At 36.8% G+C, this 25,562-nt stretch overlaps 1 protein-coding gene across 10 annotated transcripts; it reads left to right on the top strand.

Moving 5' to 3' along the window:
* Nucleotides 1-1,761: 1,761 nt before the first annotated feature.
* LOC117590635 (paired box protein Pax-2) lies at nt 1,762-25,326 on the top strand. Of its 10 annotated transcripts, none has more exons than XM_034283456.1 (13): nt 1,762-1,907; nt 4,361-4,733; nt 5,470-5,607; nt 5,673-5,711; nt 12,036-12,201; nt 13,469-13,666; nt 15,914-16,392; nt 18,891-18,976; nt 22,940-23,186; nt 23,336-23,434; nt 23,640-24,170; nt 24,691-24,798; nt 24,868-25,326. In XM_034283456.1, exons 2-13 carry the CDS (start codon nt 4,367-4,369, stop codon nt 25,026-25,028), a joined length of 2,619 nt encoding a protein of 872 aa, XP_034139347.1. In that variant the 5' UTR covers nt 1,762-1,907; nt 4,361-4,366; the 3' UTR covers nt 25,029-25,326. The 10 variants fall into 10 exon arrangements, with proteins under 10 accessions (XP_034139347.1, XP_034139346.1, XP_034139354.1 ...); XM_034283455.1 differs by having other exon boundaries at nt 1,762-2,114; XM_034283457.1 differs by lacking the exon at nt 1,762-1,907 and having other exon boundaries at nt 4,367-4,733; nt 23,643-24,170.
* The last annotated feature ends 236 nt before the right edge of the window (nt 25,327-25,562 follow it).

Below are 25,562 nucleotides of genomic sequence, written 5' to 3'. Positions count from 1 at the left end.
CTTTACGCGCAAGTTAACTAAAAACCACAAATAAAGAAAAGATACACACATAGATGTATGTATGTATGTACAAGAGTACACTAAAAGAGGAAAGGAAATGCTGATCATAGGGTAGGTTTTCGATCAACCACACCACCACCACGGTTGCTGCTGTCTAACAGGTGTTCTGTTAATAAAGCGAGGGCCCCGTTTGTGTTAAGGAGTTTTCACCGCTTAGAAACATTAAAGGGAAGGTGGGAAAATACACATAGTATGTATATGAATTTAGCTTGTCCTAAATATATACCTCGAAAATAGAAAATATGGTTAAGTTTTCTCCTTTCCTGATAACTTCGACTTCTCACGGCTGTAGGCAAATCCTTACAAGATCTTTTCATAATGTACATACATATATCTTTTTATATGCATGTTCATATGAACACACATCCATACATATGTGCATATATGTACATATGTACTGTATATAGCTGTAAGCAGACATTATGTACATGTATGTATGTAAAAAAAGTACATATTTCTAATGCACCTGAAACAAGTTCCAACCCAGTACCAGAGAACTCTGAGCTTGAATCAGAGACGGTTGAGTGCTCAATCTAGTCCCTCGTCCGCCCCACTGTGGTTTTCAACGGTAGTCGACGATTTGCCTGGCACGCGCCGTTTTCATTTTGTTGGCTCTGTACAAAGCACCTGCGCTATTTTGGCTACAGGTAAATGTACGTATGTATGTATGTACATGTATGTACTGAGTAGATAGTGACCCCAATGTTAACGTATGGAGTATACATACATACAAACTATTTAAAAAAAATATAGTCTTAACTGGAACATTACCTTTAGGTACTCCAAGTAACAGTGTGCAAAACTTATGCAGTTGTTAATTAACAGGATACGCGACTGTACTGGAACCAAAGATGACTTATGTATATACAAATGTTCACCACTTGCATACAAACAAATGCGAGTATCTTTAACTACATACATACATTTGTATGTACGTACATACATATATACACTCTCATCAACTTAACCTGTTGAGTGCAGGCATTCGATGCAGAGACACGACACACCACACTCAAAATGGTAAAAGGGGGTAGCTTGATCTAGTGAACAACATGCTTTTACTTCCGCTTGATACATGTGAAGAGGCGAGAAAGTTTATACATTAATACATACATATACATATGTATAAACTTGCAAATATGACTGTTGCTTACCTGTTTGAGCATCGGCCAATAAGCCACGTACTCACATATGTATAAGTATCAGAACATGCAATTTAAAAACAGACAGAGAGAAAGGGCCCGTTTCTCCCCTGCCTGTACTTCGGTCTGAATTGCTTGAAAATATATTATTTTAAATATATTTAACTATGTATGTAAGCGTGTATGCACTTCCATATGAATATGTTCACATATGTATGTATATCTGGTACATAACCACGCGCGCTTTGGTAAAAAAAAATTACATTAATACATCAACACTTTGCATACATAGTAGAAAACGGGAGTCTCTTTCTATCGTTTCTCTCTCTCTGTGCTGATCATATTGCAGATCGAGCGAGCATGCAATACGCTGGGAGCCCAGGTGAGTGGAAATGGAATCGACCAACCGTAAAGCCGTCTTAGACTACGTTTGAGCGCGACTCAAAATATACATAAGTATGTACATAAGCCGACAATAACACACACAGAAAGTATCCCCATTGAGTTTGAGTGGTTTAAGCCCGGCTTCCGCCGTCCATTGTCATTCAACAACTTAGTTTCGCTCGAGTCGGTCGTTTCGTACGGTCCATGATCCATCCACCTGGAACTCGGTTTGTTTCGTGGACATATGGCCCAACAAGTGGTACGTGCTGCTCTGCCGACCATGCCAAGTGCCGTGTTGTATAAAAATCAACTTGATAGAATGTGTGTGTATTTCGGATGTTAGCTTATGGAAACTCAATAATCAATATTTATTAAATGCCTTACTGTTCGAATACTTACATATGATAAGTGCGGATTTTATTGTAAAAATTCAATGAATATAAAGTGAACATACATACTTATGTATGTACATAGAAGCAAAAAGTCGGAGCGAGCTTGGAAATGAAAATAAATGTATAGAGCTTTTCGGTGAGTACATAAGGGCTGTGCAAGGGTACGCAAATCCAACACATAACCGTAATCTGCATTGCATGTTTTGTAAATATGTACCCTATGTAAGATCGTGTTTTTTTGTATGGGTAACCTCTGGGCAATTTACCCACGCTCCTGACCTTGAGCTGTTTTTTTCCCTTTTCATAGACTCCGGGAGCTGAGTCGTTTGAGTCGTCATCGCCATTATTCGATGTGAGTGGAGTGTGTGAAAATGCGTTTATATTTTCCCACTTTTATTTTCTGAATTGAATGTATTACGACAAAGAAAAAAGTTGGTCTTAAAAAGAATGCCGAAGAAACAGAAACTCGTCGCATACGCCCCTGGCCTCGCCTGGCTCTTTGACCGACCGTGACTTTAGATAAGCTGGGCCACAGTTTTGCATTTGTATGTACACATAAGTATATGTTCAGATTCCCATGTAAATATATACATACATACATGACATCATATTAAGAAGCTTTTTCAGCTGAAAAGGTTAAGTTCCAAAAAGTTAACCCTTTCTGTTGTATTTAATTGTCCATTAAAAAATCCAGAAACGCAACTGTAAGTCGGGGGTGCAAAAAAGGAGATACCCCGTCTCATGCAATTTTCCCGCGCTGTCGTTACAGCCGAATTATAAATGTACATATATATATAATATTCCACATATGCAAGTTCATATGTGTACATATATGTATGTATGAATTTTTGTATGTATGTTTGTATACCTACATGTACATATGTATATGTGTACATACATATATATATATATATTGGATATTGATTGGTGGGTAAAATTAAGTAATGGAAGTTAAAAATAATTCCTGTATCCGTAATATTTATGACAGCTGAAAAGCTTTTTCCCAAAATTGGTTAATCCAATGCCATCGCTTGTTTAATTTAGTTTAACTAATATGTATGTTCTTGTAGTACCCGTGAAAGTTCTTGACATTAGGGAAGTAAGACTCTTAAAGGAAAACAGATGGTCTAGCTAAGAAAACGAAACTCGAGTTTCACGATCATGAATACGCATACTCTCGCGCACTCATACACGTGTACTCTCTCATGCTCTTGGCCACCCTACCGCTCAATTGAAATGACCCTTAAGGGAGTGATAGTCTCAAAAAGGTCAATTAACAACAGGTGAATGAGTTCTAGCAAACACGCGCGCGCGCGTTTTCCCTTCCAGTGGTAGGTTGTTGAGGGATGTTGCTGCTGCCTGCGCCAGTACCGGTGCCGTCACAACGGCATATCACACAAAAATGAGCGGGAAATGCATTGTGGCATCTGACTAGTAATATTCCATGTCACATATTCAACTGCCGAAATGTTAATAAAATATTATAGAAAAATAAAATGAAATGATATGTGGATACGTAAAAGCTGTACAAGTCGGATAAGCCGTCGGAATTTTAGAATTCAAAACCATTGTATACAAAAGCCAACCGATGTATTCTGACGTGATTCACTTGACCTATATTTTAAACAAGGAATAACCAGCCCTTTGCATGTTGAATTGCATACACAGGCTCAGGCCATCATCAATGAATTTCTGGCTAACTGCTCTGGTTAGCTTCAAGCTGCTGCTTATGATTATCGATGTTATGCCGATAACTTGCAATGCCCTTACTTGCCTATTCCACCTCGGTTCGGCTAGTGCAAGCAATGTCCGGCAGTCTAAGCTCTAACATCTTCACATTTTTATGCACTGAGGATATCGTTTTTCTCCATATTGTCCATACATACATACATATGAAGATAATTTATTACTCGATTTCTAGATTCACATGGATTATCAGCTGTGCATAACTGACTACTCCTGCACGATTTAATTATGTTTAATAATTGGTAACATTTTATGCGAATGCCTAAGTTTCAAATGCTTTTTTTACGAAGTATTATATAGTTGATCAGTCCGGGTGGTAAACTTAAAGCAGATTTCTTATTGGCAATAAACCGCTTAGTTTACCAAGCCAGAGTAAGGATAAGAACAAGTGATTTCGTCAAACGCTTTAAGCATAAGACCCAGGTTGTTTCGGTATCGCCTTTTTTCTTGCAGTTGCAGTAGTTCAACGTTCCATTCTTCTTAGCTATAATTATGAAGAGGTAGTCAGGTAGCATCTAGTTGATGTAGTATTAGTATTTTACTAGTATTTTACGCTGCTTGGCTTCCCGAATACCGATTTATGGCAGCAAAATAAACTTTTCACTTCCGGTTACATTATTTGCTTGCTGTTTTCAGATTCTGATGATCATAATGGAAATGCAGACATCGTCACATCTTAGCCATGGGCTTGCGGCGCTCTCACAGCATCAGCTGCAGCACCACATCATCCACCAGCCCTTGCCTGTTCACAGTAACCATGGCCAAGATCAACCGCTGACTACGAACACGAGCCAGCATGAGCACGATAATCAACAGCATCTTCAACACCATCACCTCTCACAGCAACAACAGCATATGGCTGCTTCACCGACTATACACACACTGCAGAGTGCTGCGGCAGGTGACAACCTGAGCATCAGCATCGGCACTCATCATCATCAGAATGATCATCCCCACCATAATAACGGAATTGTTTATACCTCAGCACAAATTGACGAAAAGTCAAAATGTAAGTTAATTAGTGTATCCATTTGGAATTCAATTCATTTTTCATTTAATATATGTATGCACATACATATGTACATATGTCCATATAAAATATTAGATAAGTCTAACAAAAGTGTAATATAGCAGCAAATATGCAATACAGTACACATGTATTAAAATATCTAATCATCACAACAGTTTTTAAAGGATAAATGCTCATGCAGTACATAAAAAGAATAAATATTTAATTCTCTTTACATTAACATTTCAAGTTTACAAAGGTTGGTCAGCAGAAAGAGAACTTGATAAAACTACACTGCTGGATAAAACTGAGGACGGGAGTGAGCATCGCTTGACTAAAGAACAATAGCGAAAAATCGCTGCTACTGCTGGCCGAAAGCTTGGGGTGGGGATTGCGATTTGCCGTTTTTTATTTCCTGTCCTAAGATTTAGTCAGATGCGACCTGTTGTCGCCGAATTCGATTATTCGGCTGGTACAATGTGTACGAATGCCATAACCAACAGAAATTAAATGAAAGAGTTTCCTCGTTTGAGTCACGGATTTCTCGGATAAAAAGAAAAAACACATGGCCCATTCGAATGGCCCACGACTTCATTCTGTGTCTGTCACTTCCTCAATTTCTAAATATTTGTCAGACCTCTGTTCCTAAACTATTTACATATCTGCTCGTATTCTTGGTCAACGTAAGAGGCCTTATTATTTTTATGTTTTATTATGTTTTAATAATATGTTGCAGTGCATAAGTTCGATGAATATTCAAATCGTATGCTGGGAAGCATTTCGGATGCTCCGTCGCCGTCTTCAAACAATTTCATGTCACAGTCACAAGGCGTTGAATGGATAACAGCGATGAACGAAGTCCAAAACGGGGCAGGTACCACAAAAATACACTGATGTTCAGACATTAAAAAACCAATTTATACCCAATTTAAATTTCAGAAGATTCACACAGCTCGCAAGGCAGTATATCTGGTGATGGTAAGTTTATGCATAATAATCTTATTCAATCACAATGTTTTCACTCCACTCTAGTGTGACAATGTGCAGAATCTATTCCTGCAGTTGTCTCCCACGTATCTACCTGTGATACCGGCACTGACTTTGGCTTCAACACCATTCATTCCCTCACCCTACTGGCCGATCAATTTTCTGTGGCTTTGTAAGAAATGTCTCAAATAACTTCGTGCCTAATTGAAAAAATGCATCCCGACCGCAAGGTGTTTTCCTGGCTCTGATGGTGTTTTTTCTTTTGTTTTTTTATTTATTTGTATTGGTTGATGGTCACTGGAGAAGAGAAGTCCACTGGAGAGAAGTCTCTGCATGTTTATTCACATGGTGATCAAAAAACCTGATGCTCTGAATCAGACTCAGATTAAGGCACAATCGTACATATGATAGTATACATTACATTATAACAAACAGTAACAGAATAGACGGAATAAGGTGGCAGGACAGCGGCTCAAGTCCAAGTCTATAACCACACAAATACGAGATTACGATTCAGTACTTTTCAAATCAGGTTAACACCGAAGCCACAAAATCTCAAATAGGGTTCCGGCTTCCTGTGCGTTCTTACATTCTCTTTTGTTGCCACTAAATGAAAAAGTGTGAATAAATTGAAAATATATTATACTAGCGGACCCGGCATGCGTTTTCCCTCCCCAACGTCTTCAAATAAACTTCTGATTTTTAATAAAAAAAAAATTGAGTAATTGTACAGGGTTGAGCGAACCTGTGCAATTTGGGCACGTCTCCATTCTTTTACTTCTGCACATTCCTCTTGCGTTAGATTAATAAGGACAATCCGATCACTTATTTTTACGACGTGTATATTACTCTACTACTACTTCTTACTCAATTTATTAATAATAGCTCGAGGTTAGAACTAATCTTCGTCTATAACAATGGCCAACTATTGCATGACAATTTATTTGTCGCCTACTATTGTATAGCTTAGATTGTCAAAAATTGTCTTCCGTAAAAACATTATCCTGGCAATTACGAACTCAATAAAAATGAATAACCATATCTGCTCTCCGCACAATTGCTCTCACGTAATTCATTCTCCATTTTTACCCGGTACTCGAAAAATAATATTGTTATATATTGTATATTGTATTTGTGCCCGAAAGTGAATCCGATCTGGTCTGATTCTGAATCTGATAGATAGTGCCATTTTCTGCTATGCTACGTTTTCTCTCATTTATAAATCTGTTTTATGAAATCATGCTCATATAAAATTCCTATTTGGATCTTGAGAAATAAATTAAATAAATAATAAAATAAAATGTGGCAATTTTGACAAAAACAAAATTTGTCTTACACAGGTACTTAACTTAATGATCCACCCTCGTATGTTAGCCATCATACTGGGTGTGCGCATGTAGCCCAGATGTTTCTTTTTAGAAAAAGCACTGCTGCCTCAAATTTGCTTCACTACGCTGAATTCCCAATTGTATATTAAACTGCTTTTACTGTGTTACTGAAGTTTCCATATCCGTTTGTTCAACAACCCTCCACCTCCTTTGAACCCACGTTAATTGTAATTTGACAAATCGCTTCTAACTTATGTTTTGACTTTGCGAGTACCATTGGGGGATTGCTTTAATTATTATTGTGCTTTGCTCTTTCTTCTGCAGTATACTACTAGCTGTTTCAAGTAGTAATAAAAGCCATTGCGCCTCTCTGTGTTGTGAAATCAAAAAAGAAAATTACAAACTTAATTTGCATAATTTTTAAACAACGACATCCTAATACATATTTTCTTTGGTTGTGACTCAATCTTTGTCTAATACGCCCTGTCGACTTCTAAATTTAAACAAACTCAAAAAGTATTATGATTTATTTTACTATTTACTAGTATTTACTATTTATTTACTATTTATTCGACTTGAATTAAAGATAAGTTTCGAGCACAGAGAAGAAGATCCATTTTACACAGACCACACACGGTTATTGAAGTTGATAAGTACACATGATATATAATATCTACATATCTATCTATGTATGTACATATATAAATACATATGTACTAATGTATATCCACACGAAAATATTTTTTCCCCTCTTCTGGGTGAGTTAGTTACATGTAAGCGGTTTATGTATGTACATACATATATACATTGCTTTATATGTACATATACATATCTATAAATATGTAAGTACATACAAATGTACATATGTATGTATATAGCTATGTAACGTATATGTACATGTGTAAATTTTTATACCCGGTACTCGAAAAGTAAATATTGTATTTGTGTACGAAAGTGGATGTATGTATGTGCATACATATTGATGTAACGCACAGAAGGAAACGTTTCCGACCCAATAAAGTATACATATTCTTGTATATATATTAATAGCCGAGTCAATATCTGTCTGTCTGTCAGCAAAAATCTGCTGGATCAACCGTTTTTAAGATAAGTTAAATCTAAAAACGCAACTCCGTAGGGAAAGACCATATCTATCAGATATCTATCACCGAGCTGGGATTAGATTGGATCAATATTATAGACAGAATGAAAAAATTAGTTTGCAGTGGCTACCCCCATCCCGTCCAACAGCTTTTTTTATTTTTTGCACATTCTCTCATTCCACACTCTGCTTCGTGCAGTGTGCGGCTCTAGAGGAAGGGTCGAGCTAAAAGAGCGTGTTGGCGTGAGAAGTTTTTTAGATGTAGATGTAGATGACAGATGTAGAAAAAGTGTAAAATTTAAATATTGAAAAAACCGCTAGGTCCAGATGTACTACTGAGTACCGGGTATAAAAGTTGTGTCACTTGTGTCCTCGTTTCTTATTAAAACAACGCAGGAGCACGAACAACTTGTTGAGTTTGATTTTAATTATTTTAATTAATCAATCAGTCGATTTGAATATTTACCTATGTAAATATGTACATACGTACATATGTACAAATATGTACGTACGTATCTATAAGAAAATGCTTGTTAGTGGCATATAAAAGTTTTCTTTCCATTAATAAATGAATTAATCATATAATAAGGAAAAATTATGTAATAATGAATCGATGCTAAGATGTCTCTAAAAAAAGAAACAAGCGTTCAGAATATTTCCGCGAAATCCCTCATGCACAAGATTTATACTCCTTTGCGGGTTTTTATAAACCGAAAATGTTAATTCAAATGTACGCTGCACAATCATAATCAAATTGTATTTTTTGTCTCATGGGAATTACTGTTAAAAATCCAAGCCTCTAATAATATGTACATATGTGGCTGTGACTTTTAGGCCATAATCGGGGGATGGGATGGATGTGAAGAGCATCTACTCTTATCATATCCCACTTTTAACCACTGCGCAAGCTCCTGTGTTTACTTCAGTCGTGATTTTTTATTGGAACACATTTTGATGTACATATATACTCTGATGCAGCGAGAAAAATTAGCTTTTTTGTTAATATTTTTGCTAACATAATTATGTTGTCTTTGAACATGCATACACTCAAATGCCAATCGTCATTAAATACGAAATGGGGAAGTACCGAAACGCCGAAGTGTTCGTGCGAAGCAACGGCAATAGTGTGTGAGAGAGACTGCAAGGCAGTACTTAAGTGGTAGGTAGTAGGCATAACGGTTTGCTGTGATTGGTGCAACCGCAAAAACGCGCCTGTTGATCTTGGTGACGATTGGTGGAATAAAACACCTCCCACCAGTTCAAGTCTTTCGCTTTAGCTAAACCAAGTCATGGGCGTATACAAATACAGCACAGAGGGAACATCTTGGTAAAAACGATTGAATGGCGCTTACAGAAAAAAGTTTTTCACTTGCCACGAAGACGCTGGGTGGAGGTAGAAACACTAAATCTAAATACTGATCTCTTAGAAATCACTTGTTAGCCCAAACAAATATCACTTTCCCTAGATATAAACGCCTTCACTTTGACATTATTTCACTGCCCTGCCTGCCCTTTTCAATGGCATAAGCATTGGATTGGCCACAACGAATGCAGCCACAGCCACCCAGTGTCGTCGTCGGTCGTCGAAAGCGTAACAAGGACCAACAAGGATATCCAAGGATATCCTTGGCCTCGGTTTTTCGTTCATCTTCATTGGTTGGCTGGCTGCAGTGCTGTGTTGAGCGCTAGGCGTTAAGGGTGGGCGGTGCGGTGGCGTAAGCGTAACAAGGACCAAAGATAATCAAAGACAATCTCACACGCCCGCGCCCTTCCTCACGGTGTAGATATAGAGATACGTACAAAATGCTTCGAGGTAGATAAGAATAAGGAAACCGTGCGCAGGATCTCTGCGGCTGACAGCAAACACCGCGGAAAAAATGGTTAACAATATTTTACAGCTCACAAAACGAAACAGAAAACAAATTGTGTAATAAAAAAACGGTGATAACGGTTAAAAAAAAGAAGCTGAAAACAGTGTTGAAGAAGCAGCAGCAACGCGAGTGCTCGATCCGGTCTACTTTTTCAAAGAAGTAGGCACGCGAAAAACAAACTTCAGCTCCAGCAGGCGAAATTCAGTGGTTCTTCCTTTTACGAAACGTCAATCAGAGTTTCGTTGACGCAATCGGAATACGGCATCAATTACGGTTTCGGTTTACGGTTACAGTGGCGGTTACGGTCACGATTGCAGTTTTTATATGAATTCAGATATCGTTAGAAAGTGCTGGCTGTAGAGTTTAAAAAGCTAAAAAATATATTTAATCAAAAATGGCACCCAAATTCTAAACCTGTGCTCCTCGTTGTTTTCATTTATATTCGGAACTCTACACCACAACTTTGGGAAACAACGAGTGAATACGCCGATATTAACGCGAAATTGAAGGATGGATCTCTCGACAGCCTACCGCTACAATCAGAATATGATGGAATATTATACATGTAATAACACCCTGTACATTAAAAGAAAACGTTCCAGTTCCTTGTAAATTATATTTTAATACAAATTTCTATGTATGTATAACCCGCTTATACTGGTAAAGTGGACATAATTATATCAAATTTGAGAAGAATACATTTGCTTAAGTAAAGCGAAATCAAATAATGATCTCTGTGTGTTTACTCGAATGTACATACATACATATATTTGTATATTTGTTAGGTACCTACGCGTGGAATGCAACAAAGGCATTTTCTGAATTTTTGTGACTATAGATCAATAGATACTTCATTATATGACAATTGTTTATTTGCCATTAAGCATTATGTGAAGCGAACAATGGTCTTTTGTTCCAATATTATATTCTGACGGCATCCTGCTGGGCACATGTAGTTTCAACAGCAGCTCCGCTCCGTTATGAATCGAGTCCTTAAAGTGAGTCGTGTTGTCAGATTGGGAACTTTCGCTATCATTCAGGTATAGGTCGGAAATTGCAGGCAGTTGGATAATATCAGCTGTTTGATTTTGAAAAACTGTTTTAGTTTTTATTTTTATATTTTTATATTATCCACTGATTTGAATGGTGTTATTTAAGAATATAGACTCAAAATATTTAGTTGTATCTAACCAAATATAGAAACAAATTATCATGGTAAATTGCATTTCAATGATCCTTTGATCATTGCCATTCATTCCCTTTTTCTTGCCTTATTAAAAAAGCCTTCCTCTTAACAACTTATAAACGGAACAAATATAACGTTTAGGATAAATATTAAAGCAGATTGTAATGGATTGTAAATGTATGTACATACATATGTATGTAGGTGTGGCTAACTAATTATATAAAAACTGATTTTAATCGGAAATGGACTTCTGCATCTTCTCTCTGCATCTTTTAATGTTTGCAAGGAAAATAAGGGGAATAAGTCTGTGCAGACTGTAGCAAAACAAATCTATTGTATAATAAACTTGCGCAGAGAATACCGCAAAGAAGTGTCAGACTGTAGATGGGGTGGAAACAAGCGATCTTCTCTGTTTTGGTGGCATGTTTGTCATTAGGCCTCTTAACTTAAATCTGTCGGTATCTTTTTATACTTTTTTTCGCAATTAAAAAAATTGCTGTGCCATGGTCTTTTAACATATGTATATGTCATATATATATATACACATATACATATGTATATGAACTTATTCTGAACATATGTACATACATGAACATGTACTGAACATATGTAATTACATGTATATACTACATACATACAAAGATGTGTGACTGAACACCGGGTACAAAAGTTGTGACGTCCTTCTGTGCGTTACATACATATGTATGTATGTGTGTACATACATCTTCGTTTCAGTTCTGGGTTTGTCAGTTAAGTTCAGTCATAAAATTACATCAGAAAAGTCTCCAATACATTAAAATAAAATTCCTTTTCGTCAATTTTTCACAGGTCATGGAGGAGTTAATCAACTGGGAGGAGTTTTTGTTAACGGACGCCCATTGCCCGATGTGGTTCGACAGCGCATCGTAGAGCTAGCGCACAATGGTGTTCGCCCATGTGACATATCCCGTCAATTACGTGTGAGCCATGGCTGTGTATCAAAGATACTATCAAGGTAATTATCCATGAAAATAAAGACCTAAATAACCTTTACAAAATACCCGCCAATGTTAGTTTCAATTACGCGCACACTAGCTGAAAGGACACGAAAATAAGTGCACAATAAGTACAATGCATTGTGGCTTAGCTGAGATGAAAGCTTGTTTGATCAAGCATATTTGTTTTTTTTTTTCAAGATTGACTACAATTTCGTCAAATATTTGGATAAAAGCTTTATTAAAACCACAATTATATGTACAAGCTTTATGCTGGATTTAATATAAGTTAATAGCATAAATTCTAGTGTGTTAATCGAATTTTTTATTTAAACTATTTATTTATTTAAAGCGTACATTAATTTTAAAAAAAGAAGAAAATTCAATACAAACTAATCTTACCTCCGATACGAGTACATATGTAAATATACATATTTACATACACCAAGACTAGGATAATAAATCTTTTGCGGTTATGGGACGCCACAAATTAAATGTTGCCTGGAGACTGGTGCGTTGAATCAAGGCTAGACCTAAACGATGGTTGATATTTAAATTGGTTTTAATTAAATACGGTAAAATGTAGAGTAATCTTAAAAATGCTTCCATTTTTCAATTCACTTTATTACAGTATAATGTTTAGAGCTTTGTAACAAATAGCAATACTGTACTGTACTGTACTGCTTACCTTCGTACATAGAAATTCGATGTGGCTCGCACATCTTAAACGTGAAAATCTTAATTCCTTGCTGCTTGTGTTTTATTGTTCAGCTACGTACAGACGATTTGGAAAGGCTGTAGTTGCAACAGATACGAGGCACATCCGAAAGCAGATTCGAAAATCCAGCTGATATATGTACATATGTATGAATGTACATATGTACATACATATGAACATAATAATTTCCTTACATTGTTTTTAAGAGAGAAATGAGCTCAAAGACTATTAATACTAGGTCATCTGCATTTTGTATGCTGGTTTATGATCTATAGGCTTCTAGACGATCTAACGATCGTAGTGTAAACCAAACTAAACTACTACATTTGAATTGACATATGCTTTTACATTTTATGATTTTTTATCTGTATGGCCTGTTCATTTTCAAAGGAATATTTTTATTCGTACATTTCAAATTACTTTTTCAATTGAAAATTTAAATTTCGAAGCGATAACAATTAAATTGCGCCCTGTAAAAGCTTTTCTTTCTGTATGCAATAAGTTTCCGATCCTTCTATTTAATTTATACTCTTACAAGACAAACAACATCTTTTTTTTATAATTTCCAGATATTACGAGACTGGTAGCTTTAAGGCAGGTGTTATAGGCGGATCGAAGCCAAAGGTGGCGACACCTCCTGTTGTGGATGCTATAGCCAACTATAAGCGGGAGAACCCCACTATGTTCGCTTGGGAGATACGAGATCGACTTCTAGCTGAGGGTATATGCTCCCAGGATAATGTTCCCAGTGTTTCTTCAATAAACCGGTAAGAACGAATGCATTGCAAGCCATGAGTCAGGGCTTTGGGCACGGAAAATTCAGGCAAAACATAACGGACATGCGCACGTCCGCAATGCGTTAAGTTGGTGTTGCCATGTTTGTTTGCTGTCATGCAGCTAACTTCCGCATCCGCTTCCTCGAAACTGGATGTTACTCCAGCTTCATTTGTTCCCAACCATCTAGCTAATAAAAATATCTAAGTAGTTTTTAGCGTTCATAATTGCGGCACAATGCTTGACACACGACCACCACAAAAGGCACTTTCCTTTTTGCCATCCGGTGCGGCTTTATTGCCGACAGCATCAGCAAAGTGACTTGGCCATGCCACGTGGCCTTTGCGTTGTTGTCGCTGTGCCACATTGCTGTTATTTACGCACTTCCCTTTTGACCATAATTCATTTTAGCGGCGACGATGATTTTACCAAGAGCCATCTACTAAGGCGTTTGTTAAGCAACCGCTATAAAGTGGGAAAGTAACACTAACGCATCTTTTTGTCACTTGTGCAGCTAGCACGCACTGCACTTGTGAGCAGCACGAACCAGACATTCACCTATTGAAAAAGCCTAAAAAATTCTAAATTAGAATTGGAATTTGCAACCGCACCCGACACGTGTACCCATTCAGAATCAATTCGACGCGTATTACTCTTATGCATTGCTCTCTATCCATCCAACTGACATGTGACCGATGATAGGGCACAAGTCGCGGTGAGTGGGCTGGGTTAATTCAAGGGATAATCAGCAAAAACATTTCATAATGCGACAATGTGTGATGAGATAGCACTTGAGCGATGATTAGGGTGGTGATTCAATCGAATCAAAGTTGTGCGTACGGCTGTGGCAGCACTCCCCTATTCGAATCGGATTCCCCGGAGACAGACACTTAATAATGTGACTTTCATAGCACTCAACCAATTTTAGTTTTCAGCCCTCTAAGTCAAGTCAAATATATCTACAAATGTGTATGTACATAGGTATGTACGAGTATACACAAGAGCAAAAGCAACGAGTTGTACTTTACTCACATCCCAAACATATGTCTCAATTGTGTGCACTGCCCAAACACCCAATAGCTCATCCCATCTGCCTCCGGGCTGGCGCTCACAGGAAAGAATCGAAAATCTGAAACTGAATTCAGCGTCCTATAATTTGAACTGAATGGGCTTCTCTTATTGCAACCCTCCAGATTACTTATGGCCACTGCGAAATCAACCTGTCAAATGTACTTAAATTTGTATGTGCTATACGAGCTTACACATTACACATTTAATATACATATACATACATACATATGTATGTAGGAAGTCTGCTATCTGGATTACGGGACCACAACATGCTGCTGTTAGCATTAATTTAACTACGCATCCAAAAAATTAAGTATCGCGGACAGAAGCGTTAGGTATCTTTGCAATTTAATCGATTTTTATTTTATTTGGCTAGAATGGTTGGGTATTGGTCGATACTTGAATACACAGTTGTTTACCAAGTCGGTGAAGAAGGAGTCAGCTGCCCCCGTAGAAAATTCATACATATATTCCAAAGACGTCTAAATCGGGGTCCGAGTCGTTGAGTCCAATGGTTGCGGTAGTGTCTCAAATCTAAATAGTTGCTCTTTTCCTGATGCACATGTACAATTTAACTGGGTTTATCTTTGAACACGAACAAGTGGGGACATTCTTTCTGCAAAGCACCAATTAATACTTTCTTAATATTAAAATTAATACCCTTACGCACACTTTCAAAATTTTGTTCGATTCGTCCGAATCTATTCTTATCTATTCCGTACTCTATTTCGCATGAATGTTGCTATTTTGGGCCACTTGCAGGCATTGTTAACTTTATCACAAACATAAATTCACAAAAAACTAAAAAAAAACAGTCAAAAGTTAGATGATTAGAAACACAATCACAAAACTTGATCGAAAATTTATAATTTGAATTGATACAAGTGTATTTAACAATTTCGTCCTGCCCCTTTCCGCCACCACAAAAAGCGAAATATCTCAACAATTTTGAAGATAAGAAAAAACTAAAAATACAGTTCTGTAGAGAATGACCATATTGTTGTGGTAGACACTGTATTGGGATTATATTGGATAATTTTTAGAGTAAGAAGAAAGAAATTAATTTTCAGTGGCTACCATCACCCCGTCTAGCAGCTTTGCTTTGTCTGTTATGGAAAAATATATTGAATAAAATAAATTTTGATTTGAATTTGTATAACTTTTTTCAGAATTGTAAGAAACAAGGCAGCCGAAAAAGCAAAGCATGTCCATCATCATCAGCAGCACCATATGCAGCATAATCTCAGTGGCGGACAACATGCCACAGAGAGCCTTGATAGCAGTACAGGTGCAAATAGCGATCCGCTGGCAGCTGGCGTTGGGACCAGCAGCAGCAGCACTAATTCCGCAAACACTAACACATCAGCAGTGGCATCATCAGTAATTGCTCACGCCCCAATATCGACGTCAGCAGCCGACTCCGTCCAAGATCCAATAGGTCACTTGAATAATAATAGTAATGGCACCAGCAATGGAAATGTTAGTGCAGGGCCTGAGCACCGAACGACTGGATATAGCATTAATGGAATTCTCGGTATACAGCATGGACATCATTCACAGAACAACAACAACAACAACAGCACCAATAATAATAATAATAATAATACAACAGATTCTGGGTTTAAGCGCAAAAGAATCGATGCCCATGGTAAGTCTTTTTTCTGTTACAAAATAATATGAATTTTCCAATGAAAAGTTTTGATATAGGAAAATACATACATATGTACATATATGCATAATATAATTTTTATACATACATATTTACTTACATATACATATGTACATACATGTTACTGGGTACTTTCCCCTTGTTTTTACGTATTTTTATTCCTGGGACTCGAAGAGTAAATAGGGTATTTTGTATTTGTAGTAAAAAAAAAAGTGACTGAAAAAGCGTTTCCGACCATGTAAAGTACATACATATGTATGTATGTACATATATATATTCTTGATCAGTATCAATAGCCGAGTCAATATGGTCATTTCTGTCTGTCTTGTTTAACGCCTGTTTCTCAGAGACTGCAAGAGCTAGACCAACCAAAGTGTGCATCCAGACTGCTGTGATATCACTCTAATACAAGTGTATTTAAAAATTTCCCCCCGCCCCCTAACGCCGACTCAAAGAACAATTTTTAAGATGGGCGAGAGTGGCGAGATATGAGAAAAGATGTAGATGTACACTGTACATATGTAGATGTCACATGTAGAAAAAATTTAAAATTTCAAATTCGAAAAGAAACACTAAGGAACAGGTATACTGACTAAGTACCGGGTATAAACGTTTTGATGCGTTTAAAGCGTCTAACAAACGACCCTACTCGTTGCTCCTATTTTTAGTCTATCATTCATTTACCAGATAATTAAAATTCGATTTTCGGTCGAATCCCTTGAGACGAATGTTAAATTATACACATAGTCGCTGCCGTTCCGCTTTTCCGCATTGAGCATACTGCTTTGATACTTATCACACTTGCACACAGATTAATTGATATGTGCATATGTATGTCCATAGATATGTACTAATATGCAAACAGAAAATTAAAATGTAGTAAAAATTCGTTTGTATAATAATATATTTTATTGATTGTGGCTAGTAATATTAATACTTCAATACATGCACATTCATATATAAGCTTACACATACATACATAATGAACATACAAATGAAAAAAAGTATCCTTCAGGCTTTATATATTTGATTACCAAACACACACCAAACACACAAACCACTTTTCCTAAGCCTATACCTTCATACATCCTACCTTTGCAAAGGTAGATTAAAGAAGAAGAGAATAGATTAGACTTAGCGTAACATTAGCGGAAACTGTTTTGTGGTCATATCACGGCAATCTTCAAACCACAGTTTGAGCTAGATAAGTAAATGAAAAGATTATATCTTTATTGTGTGGCAGAATATTTTTCGGATTTGAAATAGGATAGGACAGAAAAAAAATACATTAAATAAAAAGAATACCGTGCTGTTCGAATAAACATAGTTCCAGCAAGCACTTGTCATTTTCAATAAATAGGCTTTAATGGTTATGGCAATTGCACCCTAGATGAAGCAGCAAATAAACGATAACAATCGCAGTTACCAAAAATAAGAAAAAAAGATCCGGTTTTGATTGTGACTGCGACCCTCAATCCGTCCTCAGTTTGGCTTGCCGTTTTCCAAAACTTTTAAGATTGGATTGCTTGTTCAGATAGAGTTTGTCAGATGAGTCCCTCGTCATCAGGTCACCTTTTTTGTCACTATATGGGTAATAAAATGGCAATAGCCGAAATCTTTTATCAACTCAATGCTATCGTTTCAAATACTGTCCGTCCCGCTTCTCCAAAATTGGCTGTCAATTCCTTTTGAATTAAAATCACCCTTGCTCCTTCTACAATACTAATGTAGGCCTTATTGTGGACAATTTTGTAAGATAAATCAGATTCAGAACTGGCGAGTGACCTGCTGCTGGTAGGATGGATTCATGAGGGGATGGAATGTGGGTGTAACTTAGGATGGCCATCAAAAAAAAATTACGAATTAAAAAATTTGTACATATGTCACTTAAACTTTCCAAATTTGTTTCAAAACAAGTAAAAATTCAATATTTGAACTAAATTTTGAGTAAAAGTATAAAACAGTCTAGTTGGACAGGTGCAAACTATCTAAAATATTTAAAAAAGTTGCAGGTACCACCAGTACCATTACTTGCCGTCGTTTTTTTTGTTGCACAATTTGATAAACTAAAAAATATTTAAAACTGCATTGAAAATAAAACAAACAATTTGAAGTACGTTGAAAGTCTTCATATTTTTGTGATTGCCAATAGCCAATATTTTTTTGCAGACAGATTAAATATGAACTATAATGTTTTCACTGTTCCATACCTCGGATCAACGTCTAAAAAGTCCTCGCTCTAACTCAATTCTAACGTTTTCTATAATTTATTATCATTTTAATAATGGAGTGTTCATGAATTGAATATCTGAGAAGGGTGTTGGAATAAACACTCAAGCCACGGCGACATGGCTTTTACTCATAAATGCACTTAAACGGCACGTGACACTCACCGTCTATGAAAAAACCCTATCAATATATTGATATAAGCAGTTACACTAATTAAATTAACTGACCTTTTTTGTACCAACTTTTAGATGAGAACCGCGACACAAACATTCATTCGGACGATGAAGCTAAGCGCCAACGCTTGGGCTACAGTGGAGATCCGATTTACCCAAATGTAAGTTTTTTCTTAAATGTTTATACAATTTAAAGGTTATCTTTATCTACCTACTTCTTTCGAAAAATGTGTTTTCTTATTATAGTTTTTGCTAAATTGGTAGCCCATGCATCGTATTCTTATTTTGCTAATTTCTTTATATTCACAGCATATACTTTTTACGTTTTGATAAGCATACGCATGTATGCATGAACATGCCCGTATGTATGTACATAAGTATGTATGTATATCAACCAAAATTACCTGTATTTTCGAAAACCAATTCATCGAGAAGAGTTTCTACTTTCTTAAAAGTGGTTGTTCCAAATTTGATTTGCTTTATAAAAAAAAACAGAAAATATTTAAATTGTGGTCGATTATCACAGTACACGAATAATTTGTATTTACTGTTGGAACCAAACCCACATATTTTTGTGAGCGCTCTGGCTAATGTTTGTGCTCAGCTTAGCTGCAGCTGCGAACTGCTTCAAGAAATTAGCAAATTTGTATGGTCGAAATTACAAACTCAAAGAATAATCTTTATTTCTTGAGTTTGATTGGTTGCTAAAAAATAATAGTTATTGGTTGAGATGTAAAGTATATCCTAAATAAATCATTATGTTGAGAACGATTAAATAGGCCAATAGGTATAACTTAAAAAATAATCATTATTGTATTATTTTTTTTTTTGTAAACCTATAATAATTACAGCCCGTTCTCAAAACGTAACAATTAGTAATAATAATATTGTGGTCTTCCAACCCTGTGTATGTATGTATATGTATGTATGTACATATACAGTTTTGTTCAATGAAATAGTAGAGCCGCGTCACACAATTTTCACAACTATTTTTGAGACCCTTCCAGTCTTTCGTCCAGTCCAGTCTTCCAGTATACTTATTTTGGAAAGCCTGAAATGAACACATTAGAACCCAGAAAGAATCCTGGAACATTTGCATTCCATCTTCCTGTTTAACATGACTTTAGAAAAATACCCATGAAACAGCTGTTCAATAAAATATTAGTGCTGGGTGCAAGTATTAAAAAAAAATTAAAAAACAAATAAAATTAATTCCAAAAAGTTACCATTCGTAAGCTTAATTTATATATTGAACATGTTGATGAAAGAAATGTTTGAATGTAACGGTACTTTTGTTTTTGGAGCGTAGAAGTAATCATTGAACGGTCCAATATGGGAGACTTTAGATTTAGACTAAAAACTAAAATCAGGAGGTATAATGGAATTCAAAACTAATTTGAATGTGCTCTTACTGTTATATTTAACCGTTTAAAGTAAAAGAAGAACCCTGAAAAATGATTTTTTATGCGAAAACATTGTTTTTTAGTAGATGGTCGAAGATGGTTGAAGGCAAGACCAAGGTCTTCAATATCCTCAAAAGTTATGAAAACAATTTTATATCGCTCTGAAAGTGTTTTGAAAGTTAATACACGACTGATTACACATTACTTAGTTGCAAGAGTTCCCCGGAAGCTACGCAATTGAGAATAAAAGCACATGGCTACACGACTCATGTTTTAAAAAATGTGGACATGAGGCATGTGGACTGGGCCGTCTCACAGTCCGAAAAAAACTTTGGACAGATGAGTGTAAAGTTGTTTTATATGGCGAGGAAGACTCGAAAGAATATGTTTGGCGTTCACAGATATCTGATAACTGCCCAAATTCTTGGGAAAAAACAACATTGGGCATGTTGGGTTGACCCTTATAAGCTGCAGCCCATATAAACTCGTACTTCCTAGCCAGGCACTGACGTATTTCATAAAGTGGTGTGTGCCAGCATACTTTTGAAAACAATAAATTAATATTACTATTAAAAAATGGCTCTCAAAAGGATCTTTCAACAAAATAATGATCTGAAACACGCAAGAAAGCTCTCTAGGAATGGAATTTTATCCGAAAAGCTCGACACTTTTCCATGTCTTTCTCAGTCTCTAGACCAAAATCCCAACGAAATATTATTGTAAAGTGTGAAATGTGTTATTACGATTACAATTCCAGAGCACAGTTTTGCCAAGGGGCTTAGGAATTATAGTCTCAGATCCTAATTAAGCTTGGGCAGTATCTTATTGACACATGCCAGGTGGGAGAAGGGCCATAGAGAAAACAAATTTGATTAAAAACTACATATTAAACCTGAAGAAACATATAAAACATGAAACATATGCATTAATTTCAGTTTTGTTTTTTATTTCGAAAACTGCTATTTTATTGAACAGCAGTTTTCATAGGTATTTTTCGAAAGTCATGTAAAACAAGAAGATGGAATGCAAATGTTCCAGGATTCTTTCTGGGTTCTAATGTGTACATTTCAGGCTTTCCAAAATAAGTAGACTGGAAGACTGGACTGGATGAAAGACTGGAAGGGTCTCAAAAATAGTTGTGAAGGGAAGAAGGTTGGAAGGGTCTCAAAAATAGTTGTGAAAATTGTGTGGCGCGGCACTACTATTTCATCGAACATAACTGTACATGTATACATGTGTTTGCATGAATGTTAACATGAATGGACGTGTGAGACGCTTCTTACGCGTCACAACTTTTATACCCGGCACTCAGTACTACATCTGCACCTTAGCGGTGTTTTGTCTTATTTTACATATTTGCTTCATCTGTCATCTACATCTACAACACTTCTCACACCAACACGCTCCTTTAGCTCGCCGCCCTTCCCTAGACCCACACACTGCAGACTCGCGGCAGAGGCAGAGGCAGCGGACGCACACAAAAAAAACAAATATAAGCTGCGGGATGGGGTGTGTTGAAAGTCGGCAAAGGCAGAGGCAGAGGGACGGCAGAGGCCGAGTGAAGCAGAAGCAGAGTGTGAATGAGAGAATGTAAAAAGAACAACAAAAGCTGCGGGACAGGGTGGGTTTAGATACTGCAAATTAATTTCTTCATTGTGGCCTTAATATTGATCGAATGGGGATCTGATAGATATGGTCATTTCCCACAGAATTCCGTTTTTAGATTTCTTTTATCTTAAAAATTGTAGCTTTGGGAGGTTTTCGGCCTTTTGCGGGGGCGGGGCTCATTTTTAAAAAACACTTGTAACAGTGTGAGCACACAGAAGTCTGGATGCAAAATTTGGTGGCTCTAGCTTTTATAGTCTCTGAGATCCAGGCGCTCAACAAGACGCATGGACAGACGTACAGGCGGACAGGCGGACGGACAGACAGACAAGGCTCAATCGACTCGGCTATTGATGCTGATCAAGAATATATATACTTTATGGGGTCGGAAACGATTCCGTTACATACATTCACTTTGTGCACAAATACAATATACCCTATTTACTCTTCGAGTACCGGGTATAAAAATTAGTTCGTATAATTCTGTTATTACTCTGTACTCCCTTACAAGAATAATTATGTGTTCTAATGTACGAGTATGGGTATGATAAATTAAAGGCTAGTTCTCAGAGCCTATAAGAGCTAGAGCCACCAGACTGCTGTATGCTCACACTGAAACCAGTATATTTAAAAAATAGCCCCGCCCCCTTCTGCCTCACAAAGCGCGAAAATCTCCCCCAACCACAATTTTTAAGATAAAATATTGGATTGGATCAGATAGGATTATTTTTATAGCCAGAATGAAGAATTTAATTAGCAGTGGCTAAACCCACCCCTACCAACAGCTTTTCTTGTTTGTTTTTTACACATTCTCTCATTCCACACTGTGCTTCGTGCTGTGCGCGGCTCTAGGGGAGGGGGGCAAGATAAAAGAGCGTGTTGACGTGAGCAGTTTTTTAGATGTGGATGTAGATGACAGATCCAGAAAAAATTTAAACTGTCAAATGTAAAATTCGAAAAAAAAACAATAAGGTACAGACATAGTGCCTTCGTACCGGGTATTAAAGTTGTGACGCGTAAGAAGCGTCTCTCACGTCCCTTCTCATTTTGTATATAAAATGATGACATACTTATATGTATTTGTCGCTACTGCTAAATAATACATTTTCTTTTAAGATATGGTCAGGGAAATGGTGCATTAAGGATGAACACAAACTGCTTTCCGAGCTGGGAAATTTAACAACCAGCAGCGGTAACAATGCTCCCTCATACTACGAACCATCAAACGGATTTTCAGCCACCACGATAACAGGGTCAGGAGCGGCACCATCTGGCAATGATACGTCTATGCTATATGATAGTATAGCCACAATGTCGCAGACACAAGGAGCCCTGTACACACAGACACTCGGTCCATCAATCGGTAAGTTAACCTACTTCAAAAAATAGTCGATAAGTAGTTGTTTAAAATGTCAATAAGTTTTTAGTTTGTTTCGAGATATTTTTATGTAATATTTTATTTACGTTTACATGTACGTTCTTACCTATTCTTTATGAACTTGACCGATGTAGGCAGCAGTTCGCTTACTCCACTAGTCCCAATAAATATGCATGACATGAAGCTTAGTTCAAATACAGTACAGGAACAGTCAATCGCACCTTTCTACGCAGGTAAGGATAGATCAAGTTTGAATGCTTATAATATAATAATTAAGGTTAAGGTCTTTTGCGCGCGAAGTAAGCTTTGCAGCTTTACTCTGTTACTCTGTCAAAGAAATTGTTCGTGTATACACTGTATATGCTAGTAATCCCTTAAGGTTATAGCACTCACGAACGCATGTATTTCCAAACTGATTTAAAATTGTTACATATATAGCAGCAATAGCCTTTGAAAACGGAAGCTTTCCGTCAATAGCAAGCTTGGATAATGTCGCAAACTCACAAGCGGGACAAGGTGTCATTGCAGTTTCGGAAAGCTCTGGTCCGACCAGCATATGTTCAAGAACTGTGCGAAATGATCAAAACCCCACCGAAAGTAATATAAACAGTACATTACTAATAAAGGAGCCAGTGGTACGGAGCGACAGCAGGGACAGGGAGGAGAATGCCATCAGATCTGATAAGAACATGGAATCTGAAAAACAAAATGTGGAGCAGAATAACCATATACCCTTATCAAACCTGCACCATATAACAGAGCATCAACTAATAACAAGCAACGGCAGCCCCATTGCCAATACCAATACACATACCTCATCTCTAATACTCCTTCAGCCGAGCGGTGGCACCTCCTCGCTAAATGTTAGCGCTGTTGACGATCGTTCAGATGTTCATACAAATGTATGTAGTAATGTAGGCATTTATGCTACACCTACAGTACTGCCAAGTTTTAATCATTACTCTACAGGCAAGTTGCAAACCAAACGAACTTTTTGGATACGCCTCACATCTGCACGGGAAGAGCCACAAAAAATAGCTCTCTTTCCAGCACATTTGTCTTTCGCACAATACTGGTGATGGTAACACTTCAGTTAAATACTAGTAATATCTTGTTTGGATAGATAAATATATCTAAAAATCGTTCTAAACTCTCTACGGGGTAAAAATAGTTATATGAAAACACATTTTTTGGACTGCAGAGACTTAAACTCTGAAAATTCTCTTTCTCAAGCGACCCTTCGACGAATGACTGTAAATTGCTTTAATTAACTGTATGCGTAACTAAATTTATAATATGTTTTTCATTCATCATGCATTTGCTTATCCCCAAACATTCGTATGTTCCAATCCAATTATTTCGAACTTTTTAATATTTTGATTTTTGGTTTTCTTCCACATCTTGGAATATTTTATTTCTTATGTGTATAGTTTTGGTTGATCCAGTTTCATAACCTCCGTGTGGCTTTTAATAATATTTGTATTTACAGGTTGTAGCTCAGTTGTTCCAGGAACAGAATATGCCTATAGTTCAGCTTACTCACAATATGGAGGTGCTTATGGTTCCTATGGTTACGGTGCGAGCGGCGGTTTAGTAAGTAAGTAAATCGTCACATTTAAATAACGAAATATGTGCAGATTATATTAATTTTTTATATATTTTTTAGATTCATCATACTACTACGAAGGTGGTCAGCCACAGTCAGCATTGAGCCAGGACCTGCGTTCTCCATTAGCTGCAACGCGGGCCAATTCTTTAGCATCAGCTGCGTCGCCAACCGGTAGTGCATGCACAAAGTCTGAAACATCAGATATATTCCTTGTATAATCACCAATCTTAAAAATACCTCTACCACATTAATTATTGATTGATTTCCACTCTTGATCGGAGAAAACACGGTCTTCGTACATTTAATATTTTTTATTTGTAATTGCTAGCCGTTCCATGAGTTATAACAGAGGGTCCTTGCAATATTAAGTACACATGTACATAAATAAAAAAATCACACATTCATTTGTGTGTTAAAGGCTATAAATAATATGAGCGGTTCCCATACACAAATATGCATTTATTGTTCGATTCGACCTTTCACGTGCAAGACTTGCAATATATGTATGTATTTTTTAAAGAACAAACAAGGACTGGTCTAAACGTAAGTTAGTAATTCACCTAATACATAAGCAAAAACCCGAAAAACCAAATAAACCAAAATGTTCAATAAAGAACAACGCAACCAAAAATCATGCAAGTTTTATAAAAACTTTCAAAATATTTAGTTCGGAATGATCCGAAAACCAAGACATATTTATGTATAATTTGCACATAAGCGTGCACTAATAAAGGCAACTTGACGTTGATATT

Source organism: Drosophila guanche, unplaced genomic scaffold (genome assembly GCF_900245975.1).
Source record: "Drosophila guanche unplaced genomic scaffold, DGUA_6, whole genome shotgun sequence".
Lineage (NCBI taxonomy): Eukaryota > Metazoa > Arthropoda > Insecta > Diptera > Drosophilidae > Drosophila > Drosophila guanche.
Note: the sequence above shows the minus strand (reverse complement) of the source record. Positions and strands in the feature narration are given on the sequence as shown.